This window comes from Pundamilia nyererei, unplaced genomic scaffold (genome assembly GCF_000239375.1).
Source record: "Pundamilia nyererei isolate P.nyererei 1_Seehausen unplaced genomic scaffold, PunNye1.0 scaffold00285, whole genome shotgun sequence".
NCBI lineage: Eukaryota > Metazoa > Chordata > Actinopteri > Cichliformes > Cichlidae > Pundamilia > Pundamilia nyererei.
Window position 1 is genome coordinate 40,013 of NW_005187686.1, and position 12,129 is coordinate 52,141.

The 12,129-nt window shown below is 43.0% G+C and overlaps 2 protein-coding genes across 2 annotated transcripts in view; both read left to right on the forward strand.

Annotated features, from left to right (window-relative positions):
- The window catches only part of LOC102196602 (UDP-glucuronosyltransferase 2C1-like), an 8,659-nt gene extending 2,191 nt beyond the window's left edge, over nt 1–6,468 (forward strand). Inside the window, exons 2-8 of the mRNA XM_013915298.1 lie at nt 396–649; nt 890–1,379; nt 3,510–3,658; nt 3,740–3,871; nt 4,043–4,130; nt 4,660–4,879; nt 5,147–6,468. Coding sequence (XP_013770752.1) covers nt 396–649; nt 890–1,379; nt 3,510–3,658; nt 3,740–3,871; nt 4,043–4,130; nt 4,660–4,879; nt 5,147–5,426 — 1,613 coding nt within the window. The 3' untranslated portion in view covers nt 5,427–6,468. The remainder of the gene's footprint in view (nt 1–395; nt 650–889; nt 1,380–3,509; nt 3,659–3,739; nt 3,872–4,042; nt 4,131–4,659; nt 4,880–5,146) is intronic.
- A 399-nt stretch (nt 6,469–6,867) lies between these two features.
- LOC102196884 (UDP-glucuronosyltransferase 2A1-like) overlaps nt 6,868–12,129 on the forward strand; it is a 13,910-nt gene continuing 8,648 nt past the window's right edge. Inside the window, exon 1 of the mRNA XM_005750732.1 lies at nt 6,868–7,163. Within this exon, the coding sequence (XP_005750789.1) occupies nt 6,906–7,163 (258 nt within the window). The 5' untranslated portion in view covers nt 6,868–6,905. The remainder of the gene's footprint in view (nt 7,164–12,129) is intronic.

Sequence of the window (12,129 nt, forward strand, 5' to 3'; positions counted from 1 at the left end):
AATCCCACATGCATACTACTGTTTCAAATGTCTGGCTCCGCCTCTGATTAAAGCAAGAGTGTGTTTCATGTACAGTCTGACTCTTGATATTTAATATTCTCACAGACTGAGAGATGAATATGAAGCTGCTCAGGCTGTGGTTAAAGTTTTATTCTGTGATATGTGTTACTGTGTCATTTTACCTGAGCTGACTCTAAAAACCGTGAGTGAGGTCCAGCAGGACAATGGATAAACAGGTTTCTGTGTTTGCCTTGAAGCAGGCCAATCATGCTGTCCAATCAGAGCTCTCACCTGCAGCTGACCTCTGAGCGGATTGGACTCTGGACATGCAGTTTCAGTCTGACTGGATTTGCTCACAAACTCAGGATCTTTTTGTTGTTTCACACATGATGCAGGTTTCCACATCTCTTCCTCTTCCTCTTCTTCTTCTTTCCCTCACACTCCTGCTCCTTCATCCCGTCTCCCCGTACATGGTGGCCATGTTCTGGCATTTCCGGGAGAGTTCAGCCATTGGTTGAACATGCGGAACATCATAGAGGAGCTGGTGAAGAGGAATCATTCGGTCACCATCTTAGTGCCCGATGCATCGCCGTCTGTCAACTACAACAACAGCCGTGACACCGCCAAGTTCAACTTCCTGGTCTTCAAGGTAACACTGGTGTTTATACAGCGTGTTTGTAGTCACCCAAAGAAGATCCCTGACAATCACTGTGAAGTAATGGTTCTGAGTAACTTTAATTTCCCGTCCTTCCCCCTGATTACCCACAGACACCTCTCCGTGTTTGTCTCATTTCAGACCTGAAAATCAGAGAAAAGCATTTTTTTCATTGTTTTTTTTGGGCGTAGCTGATATAGAATCAATGACCTGATCAGGTGTTTCCTCCTGCAGGTGTCGTACAGCCGGCAGGAGTATCTGGACCTTATGCAGGAATTGATGCGTTTCTCCATGTATGAGGCGCACTTGTCTTCACCACTGCAGAAGTTCCTAAAGACGGCTTCCTGGATACTGCACTTCCTGGACTTCGGGAGGCAGCAGTGTGACGGAATGCTGAGGAACAAGCAGCTGATGGCGACTCTGCGCCACACCAGCTTTGACGTCATCTTGCAGGACTCGATGGCAATGTGTGGTGACCTGGTGGCAGACTTGCTCAGTGTGCCACTCATCATCTCAATGCGCTTCAGCTTCGGCAGTGTTTTTGAGCGACACTGTGGCCACGCCCCCGCACCGCCATCCTACGTCCCGTTAGCTCCTCTCTCATACAACGACCACATGACACTCAGTGAGAGGCTGGTCAACATGGTGATATATGTGGGGTCGTCAGCAGTAAGCGAACTGACCTGGAAGCTGACGCTCGATCAATACTACAGGGAGATCAAAGGTCAGAGGTCAAGAGTTATGTCTCCACTCTGAGGGCATCACACAGGGTTTAAATAAACTATCATTATGTGACTGAAGGCAGATATTCAGCTTTGATTCAGAGTTTAACTAAAATAACAGCTCACAGAAATTTCTGGATGCATGCTCAATATTCAGGTAGGAAAATCCCAAAACGTTGATTCTGTTCATCTGGACGTTTTCAGTGGGTGAAAGACGATTTCAGGTGACTTCTTCAGTCTTAGATGACTGCAGGTTTCCCCAACCTTATAAAGAGTATATTTGAATAATAACTGAAACTAGCACTAGTGACGAACAATGGGCTGTGAGGTCAGTTTCATAATCATTAATATACAAATCGTCATGACCATTGATCAACAACCACTGAAAAAGACCATTGATGATTCATTAGTGACCATTGATCATTGATCCATGAGTACCATTCAAAGAGAGTTAGGGAATAAATGCAAAAACAGCATTGTAAGATGGCAAAAGATGTATCCTTAGGCCCCCTCCTCGATTCAGAGATGGTCTTTCCCTGGCCTCTTTGACTCTGCGCTCAAACCAGCGTTCCTCCCTGTCCAGGGTGTGTACATCCTCATCATTGAAAGAGTGTCCACTGGCCTGTAGGTCTGAATAGACTGTGGATCTGCATTTAATCAATGATCATGACAATGTCCATATTAATGATCAAGAAACTGACCTTACAGCCATTGTTCGTCAATGGTGCTAGTTTCAGTCATTGTGCAAATGTATAAGGTTGGGGAAGCCTGCAGTCAGCTGAGGCTGAAGAAGTCACTTAGATGATGATGATGTAACATTTCTCCCACTGGAAAGGCTATTTCAAGATGAACAGAATCAACTTTTTGGGAGCTCACAGATATGTTTACACTCATGTCAAAAGTCTTCAGACAGCTCACTGATGAACAGTGCAGTGGTGGCTTAATGTCTTTCTGATAACCATCTGAGCACATCCAAAATAATCAGAGGTCCACAGAGCAAAGATGTTACAGCAGTATTTATTTGAAGGAATAAACACCTACACTTTCCATGATGTGAGCTGAAAATAAGGATTGCAAAGATTAAGATATGAGGATGTGATGTTAAAGACTGTCTTCCTTAGGGATGGGAATTGATAAGAATTTTGCAATTCCGATTCTATTGTTAATATCACTTATAGATTCCCACTGACTCCACTTTGAGAGTCACCACCATCTCTAAGCAGCATATCAAAGACATTACATTCATGCAAATTAATTACATGCTGTGGGTCACATGTTTGTGCATGTTGGAGGTATTTCCCCTTACAGAACACTTTTCCTAAAAGTAATGCAGTACATTACTTAATTACACCCAGGAGAAAGACATTCTCATTATGTTACTTTCATGTTACTCTGTAAAATGATTTGAAACACACTGTCTCATAATCAGCATTTAACAATATAAACCTACAGGCTACAGCCCCACACACCAACACAAACCCCTATCCTAATGAGATCACACGTGATCTTTCTCTTAGTAATTAGGTATGAAAACAAATCAAAGATGAAAACCAGTACAACGACAGTCTTACTCTCTGCTCACATTCACATTGATGCTGTAGAACTGATCACACTGAGCTTCACAGAGCAGACAATGATGAGCCAAAGCAAACTGCAAAACAACCCAAAGATACTCTTTAATGACTGAGTCAGTCAGCTGATCTCAGACCAGCAGAGCAACATTTCAGCATTCAAGTACAAAACTGAAGGCAGAGAGCAGAAACCAGCAGCAGCTGGAGGAAGAGACAGCATTTGATCTGTGGGTTCTTCATCAGTCAAAGGATTTTCATCAAGTAGTGAGAACTGTCCTTTGATGTAAAATTTAATTTGTTTGTAACGTTATTTTTAGATCCTCTGAGAATGAGGGACTGTGTAAAAAATGTCTGTAATTCATGAACTGTTAATGTTAGACTGAAGTTAAACCCTGAATTAAAGCTGGAAGACTGCACTTAGTCACATCTCGATGGTTTGATGTAAAGTCCGTTATATTGGTGCACAGATGCAGAATTATAGAAACCATCCTTGTCCAAATAACTATGGACCTGTACAAACTTTTATTTTGAAGTCATATCCCTTCTTTCCTGTATGGACAGGAACTCCCAGCAGTGTGTGTGAGACTATGGGGAAGGCCGACGTGTGGCTCATCAGGACGTTCTGGGACATTGAGACGCCACGGCCGACCCCACCAAACTTCAAATACGTGGGCGGTCTACACTGCAAACCAGCCAATCAGCTGCCAGAGGTGTGAGCTCTGATTGCACACACTTTTATACTGAAATGGGACAGGTGAGTGTTGATGTAATGATGATGTCACATCTTCCAGGACCTGGAGGCATTTGTGCAGAGTTCAGGTGATGCCGGCATAATTGTGGCTTCCTTCGGCTCCATGGTAACCAACCTGACGATGCAGCACGCTAACATCATCGCCACCGCCTTCGGTCAGATCCCACAGAAGGTCAGAAGCTCCACCTACTCACAGACAAACAATCAGGGACTGGGCTGTCAGCAGATATTGATTGCATCATTGATTACTTTCTGCAATAATCATCAAAAAAATACCTGCAGGCAGAAGAAGCTCAGATGGTTTGTTTCATCTTTGACTTGAAGAGTGTTTTCTACCTTTCAGGTGATTTGGCGTTACCGTGGCGAGGCTCCAACTGCATCGGCTCCAAACACGAAGATTTCTGATTGGATCCCTCAGAACGACCTGCTGGGTATGACTCATTCATAATGTCATGGAATTTCAAAATAAAAGCTCAAATAGGCCTCTTATTCACTTGCTAAGTGGCAACATACCAAGCCTCCTTCCAGGTCCAGACTCCTCCTGCGTGGATGATAATCCTCCTGTGGATGGCTTATCATTTATGTCCGAAGTGATAACAGTATATTTTATGTTTTTGGTGGTGGTTGGGGGGGGGGTAGAAATCTCTGTCAGTGCATGGTGTATCTTTACATAGAAGCTAACTAGCTGACTTCCCGTTAACTTTAAACTCTGTTAAATTTTATAAATCTTGGATGCCTGTATGTTAAACTTTATTTAAACAGGTGTGAGAGAAGCCAAACAGATCATTTCATTGAGGATGAAAGAATTTTGGCTGTTTTTAACTCTCAGTGATGCCCAAGTGTTTATTTGAGTGTGAGAATCTTTGGTAAGTTTTGACTCAGAAATGGAAACTAACATAATCAATATTTGCAAAAAGATGTTCTTTCACAATAAAAGCTCTGTATTTTTTTTGTCCTCAGGCCACCCAAAGACAAAGGCATTCGTGACACACGGCGGCACTAACAGTCTATATGAAGCTGTGTTTCACGGCGTGCCTCTGGTGGGCATGCCGCTGTTTGGCGATCAGCCTGATAATCTCGCCCGTATGAGCCGCCTCGGCACCGCCATCGTCCTGGACTTCAACCATCTGACAGCTGAGGAGCTGGCAGAGGCGCTGCACGTCGTCACAAACCAGCCAAGGTAAAGGTGATTTTAGTGTGGAATTGTGTTTGTATATTTCCTGTTAATAGTTTCATCTTTGGACATTTGGACCTGTTTAATAACATTTTATTTAATAATAATGGATTGGATTTATATAGCGACCTTCCGGTTACAGATGCGATTCCCAACCCCCTGAGCCACGGTCGCCCCATTTCCTGTCTTTGACCTGATTCCTTCACAATAAAAGTGCACTACTGTTTAACAGTGAAACTGTCATATGACTTCCTGTTTGTTTACCATGCACAGCTACAGGACCAACATGCAGCATCTGTCAGCGGTGCACCGCGACCAGCCAGTAACGCCACTGAGTACCGCCGTCTTCTGGGTGGAGTTTGTGATGCGACACGGTGGAGCTAGGTATCTGCAGTTGGCATCATACGACCTGAACTGGTTCCAGTACCACAGCTTGGACACCGGTGCTGCCCTGCTGATTGCTTTGATGACCGTCGCTGCTTTGTGGTGGGTGGGGATACGCTGCATCCTGCGGCAGTGCAGACGGCGAGCAGGAAGAGAGAAGAAGGACTGAAGAGAGATTTCCTGTTTGCACCGTCCTGTTGGTATTTACAAAGGAGAGTCTAGTAACAAGACTATGTACGAAAGATGGGAAACATTATCAGCTGACCCTGTTCAAGGCACAAAACATAGGGAGGAGAATATTTAAATTAACCCATGACCTGATTTACAGACCAGCATTTACTACTGATTGAAACAATATTTAACACATAAAAACAAACATGTTTTTTTTTTGTGCCTGATACTGAAATTAACTGACTATGCCAGTGTTTAGAAAACTCCTTAAAAATCACCCAGAAAACTGACCTCACCTGAGTCCTATTTGGGGATTGCATTTAATCTGTGTTTAACAGGTTAAACACAGATTAACTGGTTTCATCTTCATTAGGACTTAATATCTAAACATTTCAGAATCCCTTTCCATAACTAATGGTGTTCCACAGGGATCCATCCCTGGACATGCCTAACACGTTCTGATTAAACTGAGAACATGCTGTTCATGAGGTCACCTGAGGATTTCAAGCTTGCAGTTTATATTTATATCTGAACTCTTTGATGTCATAAAATGGAATTTTTAAAATCTCTATGAAGATTTAATGACTCGTTGGATACTAGATAAAATTTTATCACAATGCTGAGCACATATCAATATGAGTTTTATACAGAAATGTTGAAGCTTCAGTTTTTTTGTTTTTTTTTTGTTACAAGTGATTCTTTCCCTGCTCACCTTTGTATGTAAAAATCGGGATGGTCTGCCCTCACAAGCTGAAGAGAGCAGCATTGTGCAGTCTTTATGAGTTTCTTACACTAACCAATCACATCCACTTACAGTCAAACACAGTGCTCACATAAAGCTCTCCTTTTCCACTGGAACATTTTCAAAGATTATATTTATGTATCAGAGGTCACACCTGCACCAGCATTTCTTAATCGCTGTATCTGTGTATTCTGGCTATACATGTTGATTGTGCAGAAGTCTCCTTGGACAGAAAGGTCCTGATCACAGTGAGAAACCTGTAAAACTAAAGGATGTGGAAATAAACTGCTGTACTGGAGTTTTTCCTGGGTGCTGCTGTGTGGTTCACTACTCTAAATGTAAATGTTACTTAGAGTCAGTCACACTGCAGAGGGTTTTCAGCAAACATAGTTACCGTGAGTGGCTTTATTTATATTTTCACAGACTAAGTCTGATAATGAAAAAATTGCAGTTCTGAGCCTGTGGTTAAAGTCACCTGCTGTAAAAAATGTTATCTGAACTGAGCACTGACTCTGATGAACCTCTAAGAAATGAGAAAACTTGAGAAACTGTGAGTGAGGTCCAGCAGGACAATGAATAAACAGGTTTCTGTGTTTGCCTCAGGCTTTGTGTTGTCATCCAATCAGAGCACAGCTCTCACCTGTAGCTGACCTCTGAGCAGATTGGACTCTGGACCTGCAGTTTCAGTCTGACTGGATTTGCTCACAAACTCAGGATCTTTTTGTTGTTTCACACATGATGCAGGTTTCCACGTCTCTTCCTCTTCTTCTTCTTTCCCTCACCCTCCTGCTCCTTCATCCCGTCTCCACAGTACATGGTGGCCATGTTCTGGCATTTCCGGGAGAGTTCAGCCATTGGTTGAACATGCGGAACATCATAGAGGAGCTGGTGAAGAGGAATCATTCGGTCACCATCTTAGTGCCCGATGCATCGCCGTCTGTCAACTACAACAACAGCCGTGACACCGCCAAGTTCAACTTCCTGGTCTTCAAGGTAACACTGGTGTTTATACAGCGTGTTTGTAGTCACCCAAAGAAGATCCCTGACAATCACTGACAATCACTTCCATGGATATTAGTGTCCTTTGAACATTGCTACACATTAGTTAAGGGTTTGTAGTACCTCCCATGAAAAGTTTCATCATCAGACACTTTCACTTTCTTTGTCTGGAAGAAATCATGTTTTTTCTCAGAAAACATCCATTCATTAATTTTATTAACTGCGTATCTAACTCAGCATCACAGGGTCAATTTCAAGTGAAAAATAATGTGTTGATGCACTCAGGCTTTCTGCATCAATTTTAGATATTTATTGTTATCTTTTCTCTATTCCACTCTGTGGTGTCACAGTGCTGAGGTCTGTTAATATTTGGAGTCTTGGTTTAAGTTTTGATTTCATTATTTTTCTGATGGCAATTTTCCTAGAGGCTTTGAATATTTGTGATATTGCAGAAGTCCCAATCTTAATTATTCCTAATAATTGTATGAATTTTTCCTGTAGCATGCTGGTACCTGTTTTTTGTTAAAGCTTTAGCCCACTGTGTGTTTACAGTCCTGTGAGAAGCAGGTTAAAAGTGTAAGTTCATGACAGCTGTGAGGGACCAAGCAGCCAAAGCATAGAGGACACAGGAAAAAATGTCTTCAAAAAGGGTTTTCTTCATTTTAACCCTCAAAAAAGTTCAAAAGACAAAATTCAAAAACATAACTAGCAGGCCCATAAAAGAGGCCAACTAAATATAACTCCACAAAAAGTAATTTCTAGAAACTTAAACAAACAAAGTGAACACAACTTAACTCACAAACTGACCTAGATACAAAGACAAGAGGGTAGCTTTTATAGTGGTTTGGCCAAACCATTTACACACAATAGGGGAAAATAAAAACACACACTAATATTAACTAAGCACAGAATAACATAAGTAAACCTAAAACACCCCTGTTCCTGATAAGCACAACGTTGGCCCTGCTGAGCAGGCATTTTGTTCTCAGGCTCCTCAGCCACGCCTTTTGCCCAGACAGGAAACAGCCACCGCCCAAAACCAGGTAACTCAAAGAAAGAGAAACATAATTAATATAACAGAAAACATTTTTAGAAAAACCACACAATGCTATTATGCGTGCGCCTCATAAAATCAGTGTTCGGTTTAAATAAAATGATTAATGAATTATATTAATGGAAAAAAACTGCAAACCAAACTAATAAAGTGAACAAATGGACTGATTTACCCATGTGTGGCTGATGCCATCACAACAGCACAATTTGAAACACACTGAACAAATATGGCTGAAGGGATTTCAGGAGAAATCATCTTCTCTCTGAAAAGAACATTGCAGCATGATTTATGGTTGCAAAGCTGCATCTGGACAAACCACAAGGCTGCTGGATGTCATGGTCTGCAACCTGCTGCCCAGCATTCTGTGTTTTTGGGTTTTAAAGTTCTGTTAAATTGTTTACTTAAGTTTACATTTCATGTATTAGTCTACAACTTCTGTTATATCCTTTGTTGGTTGATTTTGGTATTTGTAGTAATCTTTTATTTTGAGTCCAACTAGTTTTTGCTCCTTTCTTGCTTATAGTAGTTTGCATTGTATTCCTGTTTTAGTTTGTCCTGCCTTCCCTGTGTTCCCCATGGTTAGTTAATGTTTTGCCACTCTCTGTGTTCCCTTAGTATTTTGCCCTCCTCTGTCAAGTTGCTTGTATTAATTTCATTAAGGTGATTGTGTTTTCTCTGTTTAATTATTACTTCCTGTTTTACTTTGAGAGAATTTGTGCTCCTTGTGCTTTGCTTTTAGTTTTGCTTCCTTTGTCTCGTCTGCTCTGATTTGGTTCACCTGTGTCATGTTCTCCACAGCGGTCTCCACTTCCCCTAATCACCCACCTGTATGTGTATTAGCTGTGTCCCAAAACGTAGGCTGCATTTGAAGGAGTCGACGAATTGGGTCAGCCTTCGTCGCCTGGCTGTGATGTAATCGGCCTTCAAATGTGGCCTCTGAAGGATGCAGCCGACATTTTGGGACACAGCTATTGTCTCACTCTCCTTTTGTCAGAGTGTCAGTTCATCTTCCCTTTTGTCTCTCAGCTCCAGTCCCTCCTTGCCCAAGTATCACTTCCCAGTTTACGGCTTTGAGTTTCGTTTTGTGCTTTATATTCTACATTGTATTTTTCCCTACAGCCAAATGGCTCGTGAGTTTACCACAGCCTGCCTTACATGTCTGCATTTGGTTCTTAACACACATCACCCGTTGCAATTTGTGACGGTATACTCTAACCATAAAATGGACCCAGGCACTATCACAGAGGAGTTTAGAGAAAAGAGAATTGTCCGGGAAACCAGTCATGAAGTTTCACTGATCGGCAAAGAGGTGGCTAGCAAAGGTGGACCACCTCTGGTGGTTTGGCCTGGGGCCAGCATCAATGTGGGAGGAAACAGGACAGCTCTGGAGGCTGCCATCAGTGAAGGTGACCGAGCACTATTGGTGGCTTGGCTGGACACTGATGGTGATGTCACAGGGTGGAATGGACAAAGTTTAAGTTGATATTTTTATTTGCTTGCATGTAGTGATGAGTTTTATTCTTTGATATTTTTAGCGTGTAGTGTTTTATTGTATTGGGTTTTTGCATGCTTATGTTGTGTTATGTGATTTGTTCCGGGGGGATGCCCATTCCACCGCCCCCTTCCTGATCATTAACCTGGCACACCTGGGGTTGGAGATAGCTATTTAATAAGAGAGAGCGTGAGAGGGGAAGAGGAGGAGAGACATGGCGTGGTAACCGGTGTGGGCGACGGCCGTGCAGAGCGGCACAGATGCCCGGCTATAGGCAGCAGGCCGAGGCATGCGGCAAAGGAGAACGAGACCGGAGATCGCAGACGACCGCACACTGGAGAGAGTGATCGGGGCTGAGCGGAGAGGTCTGTGTTGGTGTTGACAGGAGGTAGCTCCTCGCCGAGAGAGGCCCACGGCAGGGGATTAAGAGGCAGCGGGATGGTGCCTTATGTCCCCGGGACGGTGAAATTATGGCTACGCGTGTGAAGCACAACACAGTGGTGGGCGGAGTTAGGGGCTCTGCCCATCCAGGGTAAGTCCCGATCTATCCCGTCTAAGACGAACCTCCAGTGGAATCTAAGAATGGTGACTGCCGCTGGCCCTCTCTCCTTTTTCTAGTTGGCACCAGAATGAAGAGGCAGACAGGACGGCGACGATCCTGTTGGTTTCTGCACCGTTTGGATTTTTATGGGACTTGACCTCCATGGCTTAGGCCATTGCATTTTGGCTGTATAGTTTTAATTACTTTTAATGTTTTTAACTTCATGTTCCTGCCTGGCCAGAGTATTTTAGTGCTTTCTTTAAAAATAAATTATAGTTTTAGCAACTCGTGTTTATGTTTACTACTTCCCTTGGCTGCTCCACTGCTCTTCCCGTCAGAAGGGTTTCCCTTCTGTGTTAAACTTATGTCCCCTGTGAATCCACCTATGACAGTGTCGGTGAGGACCCCTCTGTGACTCAAATGCCATGGGACATTGAATTCTGGCTCAGGCCCTGCACTCTCAGGCAGAGCGGGAACCTTTGACTTAGGTGGCATGGGACCGATAGGTTCTGCTGAGGAGCCAGGGATATTGAAGACTCGGGGGACGCAAAAAGCTGATGCCAGCCCCAGCCGATGCAAGTGAAGGTTGCGTAGGCTAGGACTGGACTCATAGCTGACTGTGGAGGCTATGGCAGCGCTGCAGAACATGCAGATCTCCTTAGAGACTGACGCTGCAGCTGGGACCCACCTGCCCCCACCCTGGGAAAAAAACATTGGGTGCAGGAACAAGCTGGACCCTAGCCACCCCCATTCAGGGAGTGAGGATGGGTGTAGGGTTCTCATACTCAGGGGAGGCCCCGGGTAGATCATCAGTCTCTAAGAGTGCAAGTTGTGATACATAAATATTGTCTGGAAGGACCTGCACATATGCCTTACTAACAGTCTTAGGAATGTAGGCAGTGAAGAGTAAACAGTCTCTGGGAATCCAGGCTCAGGAGCATAATAAGCAGTGCTCTGCTAGGGCTTGCTTAGGAATATCACCAATGGACTTAGAATGAGCTGACTGAGACACACAATGAGCAGTTGCTGATGAGACTCGGGTATGTTATTATTCATTTCTCAAAAACTTTAACAGTTTTAGCCCCTATAGGCTCAAACAATAATGGCTTGGCTTTAGCAGAAACAGTCTTTGAAGCACCTAATTCAGGTAAAGTCGTTATCATGTTTGCTAACTCAGAAACAGAGCTCAGACTTTCAATGAGCAGAGGTAGAAAAAATAAGCTCAGGTAATTCATTATTGGAGAGTGAAACACTCAACTCAATTCTGACATCAGAAGGCTTTTTTAACCCAAAAGATAACCTCTATATACAATTCACCAGTCTCAATGTTAATACATACAAGAACACAATTAATACCAGCTGAGTCAGAAATAGCTGATTTATTTATTACTCACTTGAAAACAGAAAGGTTTATGTGACCATTTGCATTAGCTAGCACGGAGAATGAAATCGCTTCTGTAATACACCCAACACAACAGTTTATTTATTTACAGATTCATTAGTCTTCAATTTTTCCCAAAAACCCAGTGGTGGATGGCATTACCTTGGCCTCTAGTAACATTGTGAAGAATCTTGGAGTCATTTTTGACCAGGATATGTTCTTCAATGCACATATTAAATAAATATGTAGGACTGCTTTCTTCCATAGCCATGTAGCCAGACTTCTAGAAATCTGCTCCATCCAAAGTGGGATGGATGCCGTCTCACCTAACAAGACCTGGTTTCCTCCAGAAAGCAGTGTTGGGAAGGAGCCTTTTAAATGTATTCCACTACAGATTACAGAATACATGGCACAAAATGTTATTTGTAACGTATTCCGTTACAATACTTTGGATTACTTAATATTGTCATGGTCCTGAGTAGGGATGGGTAT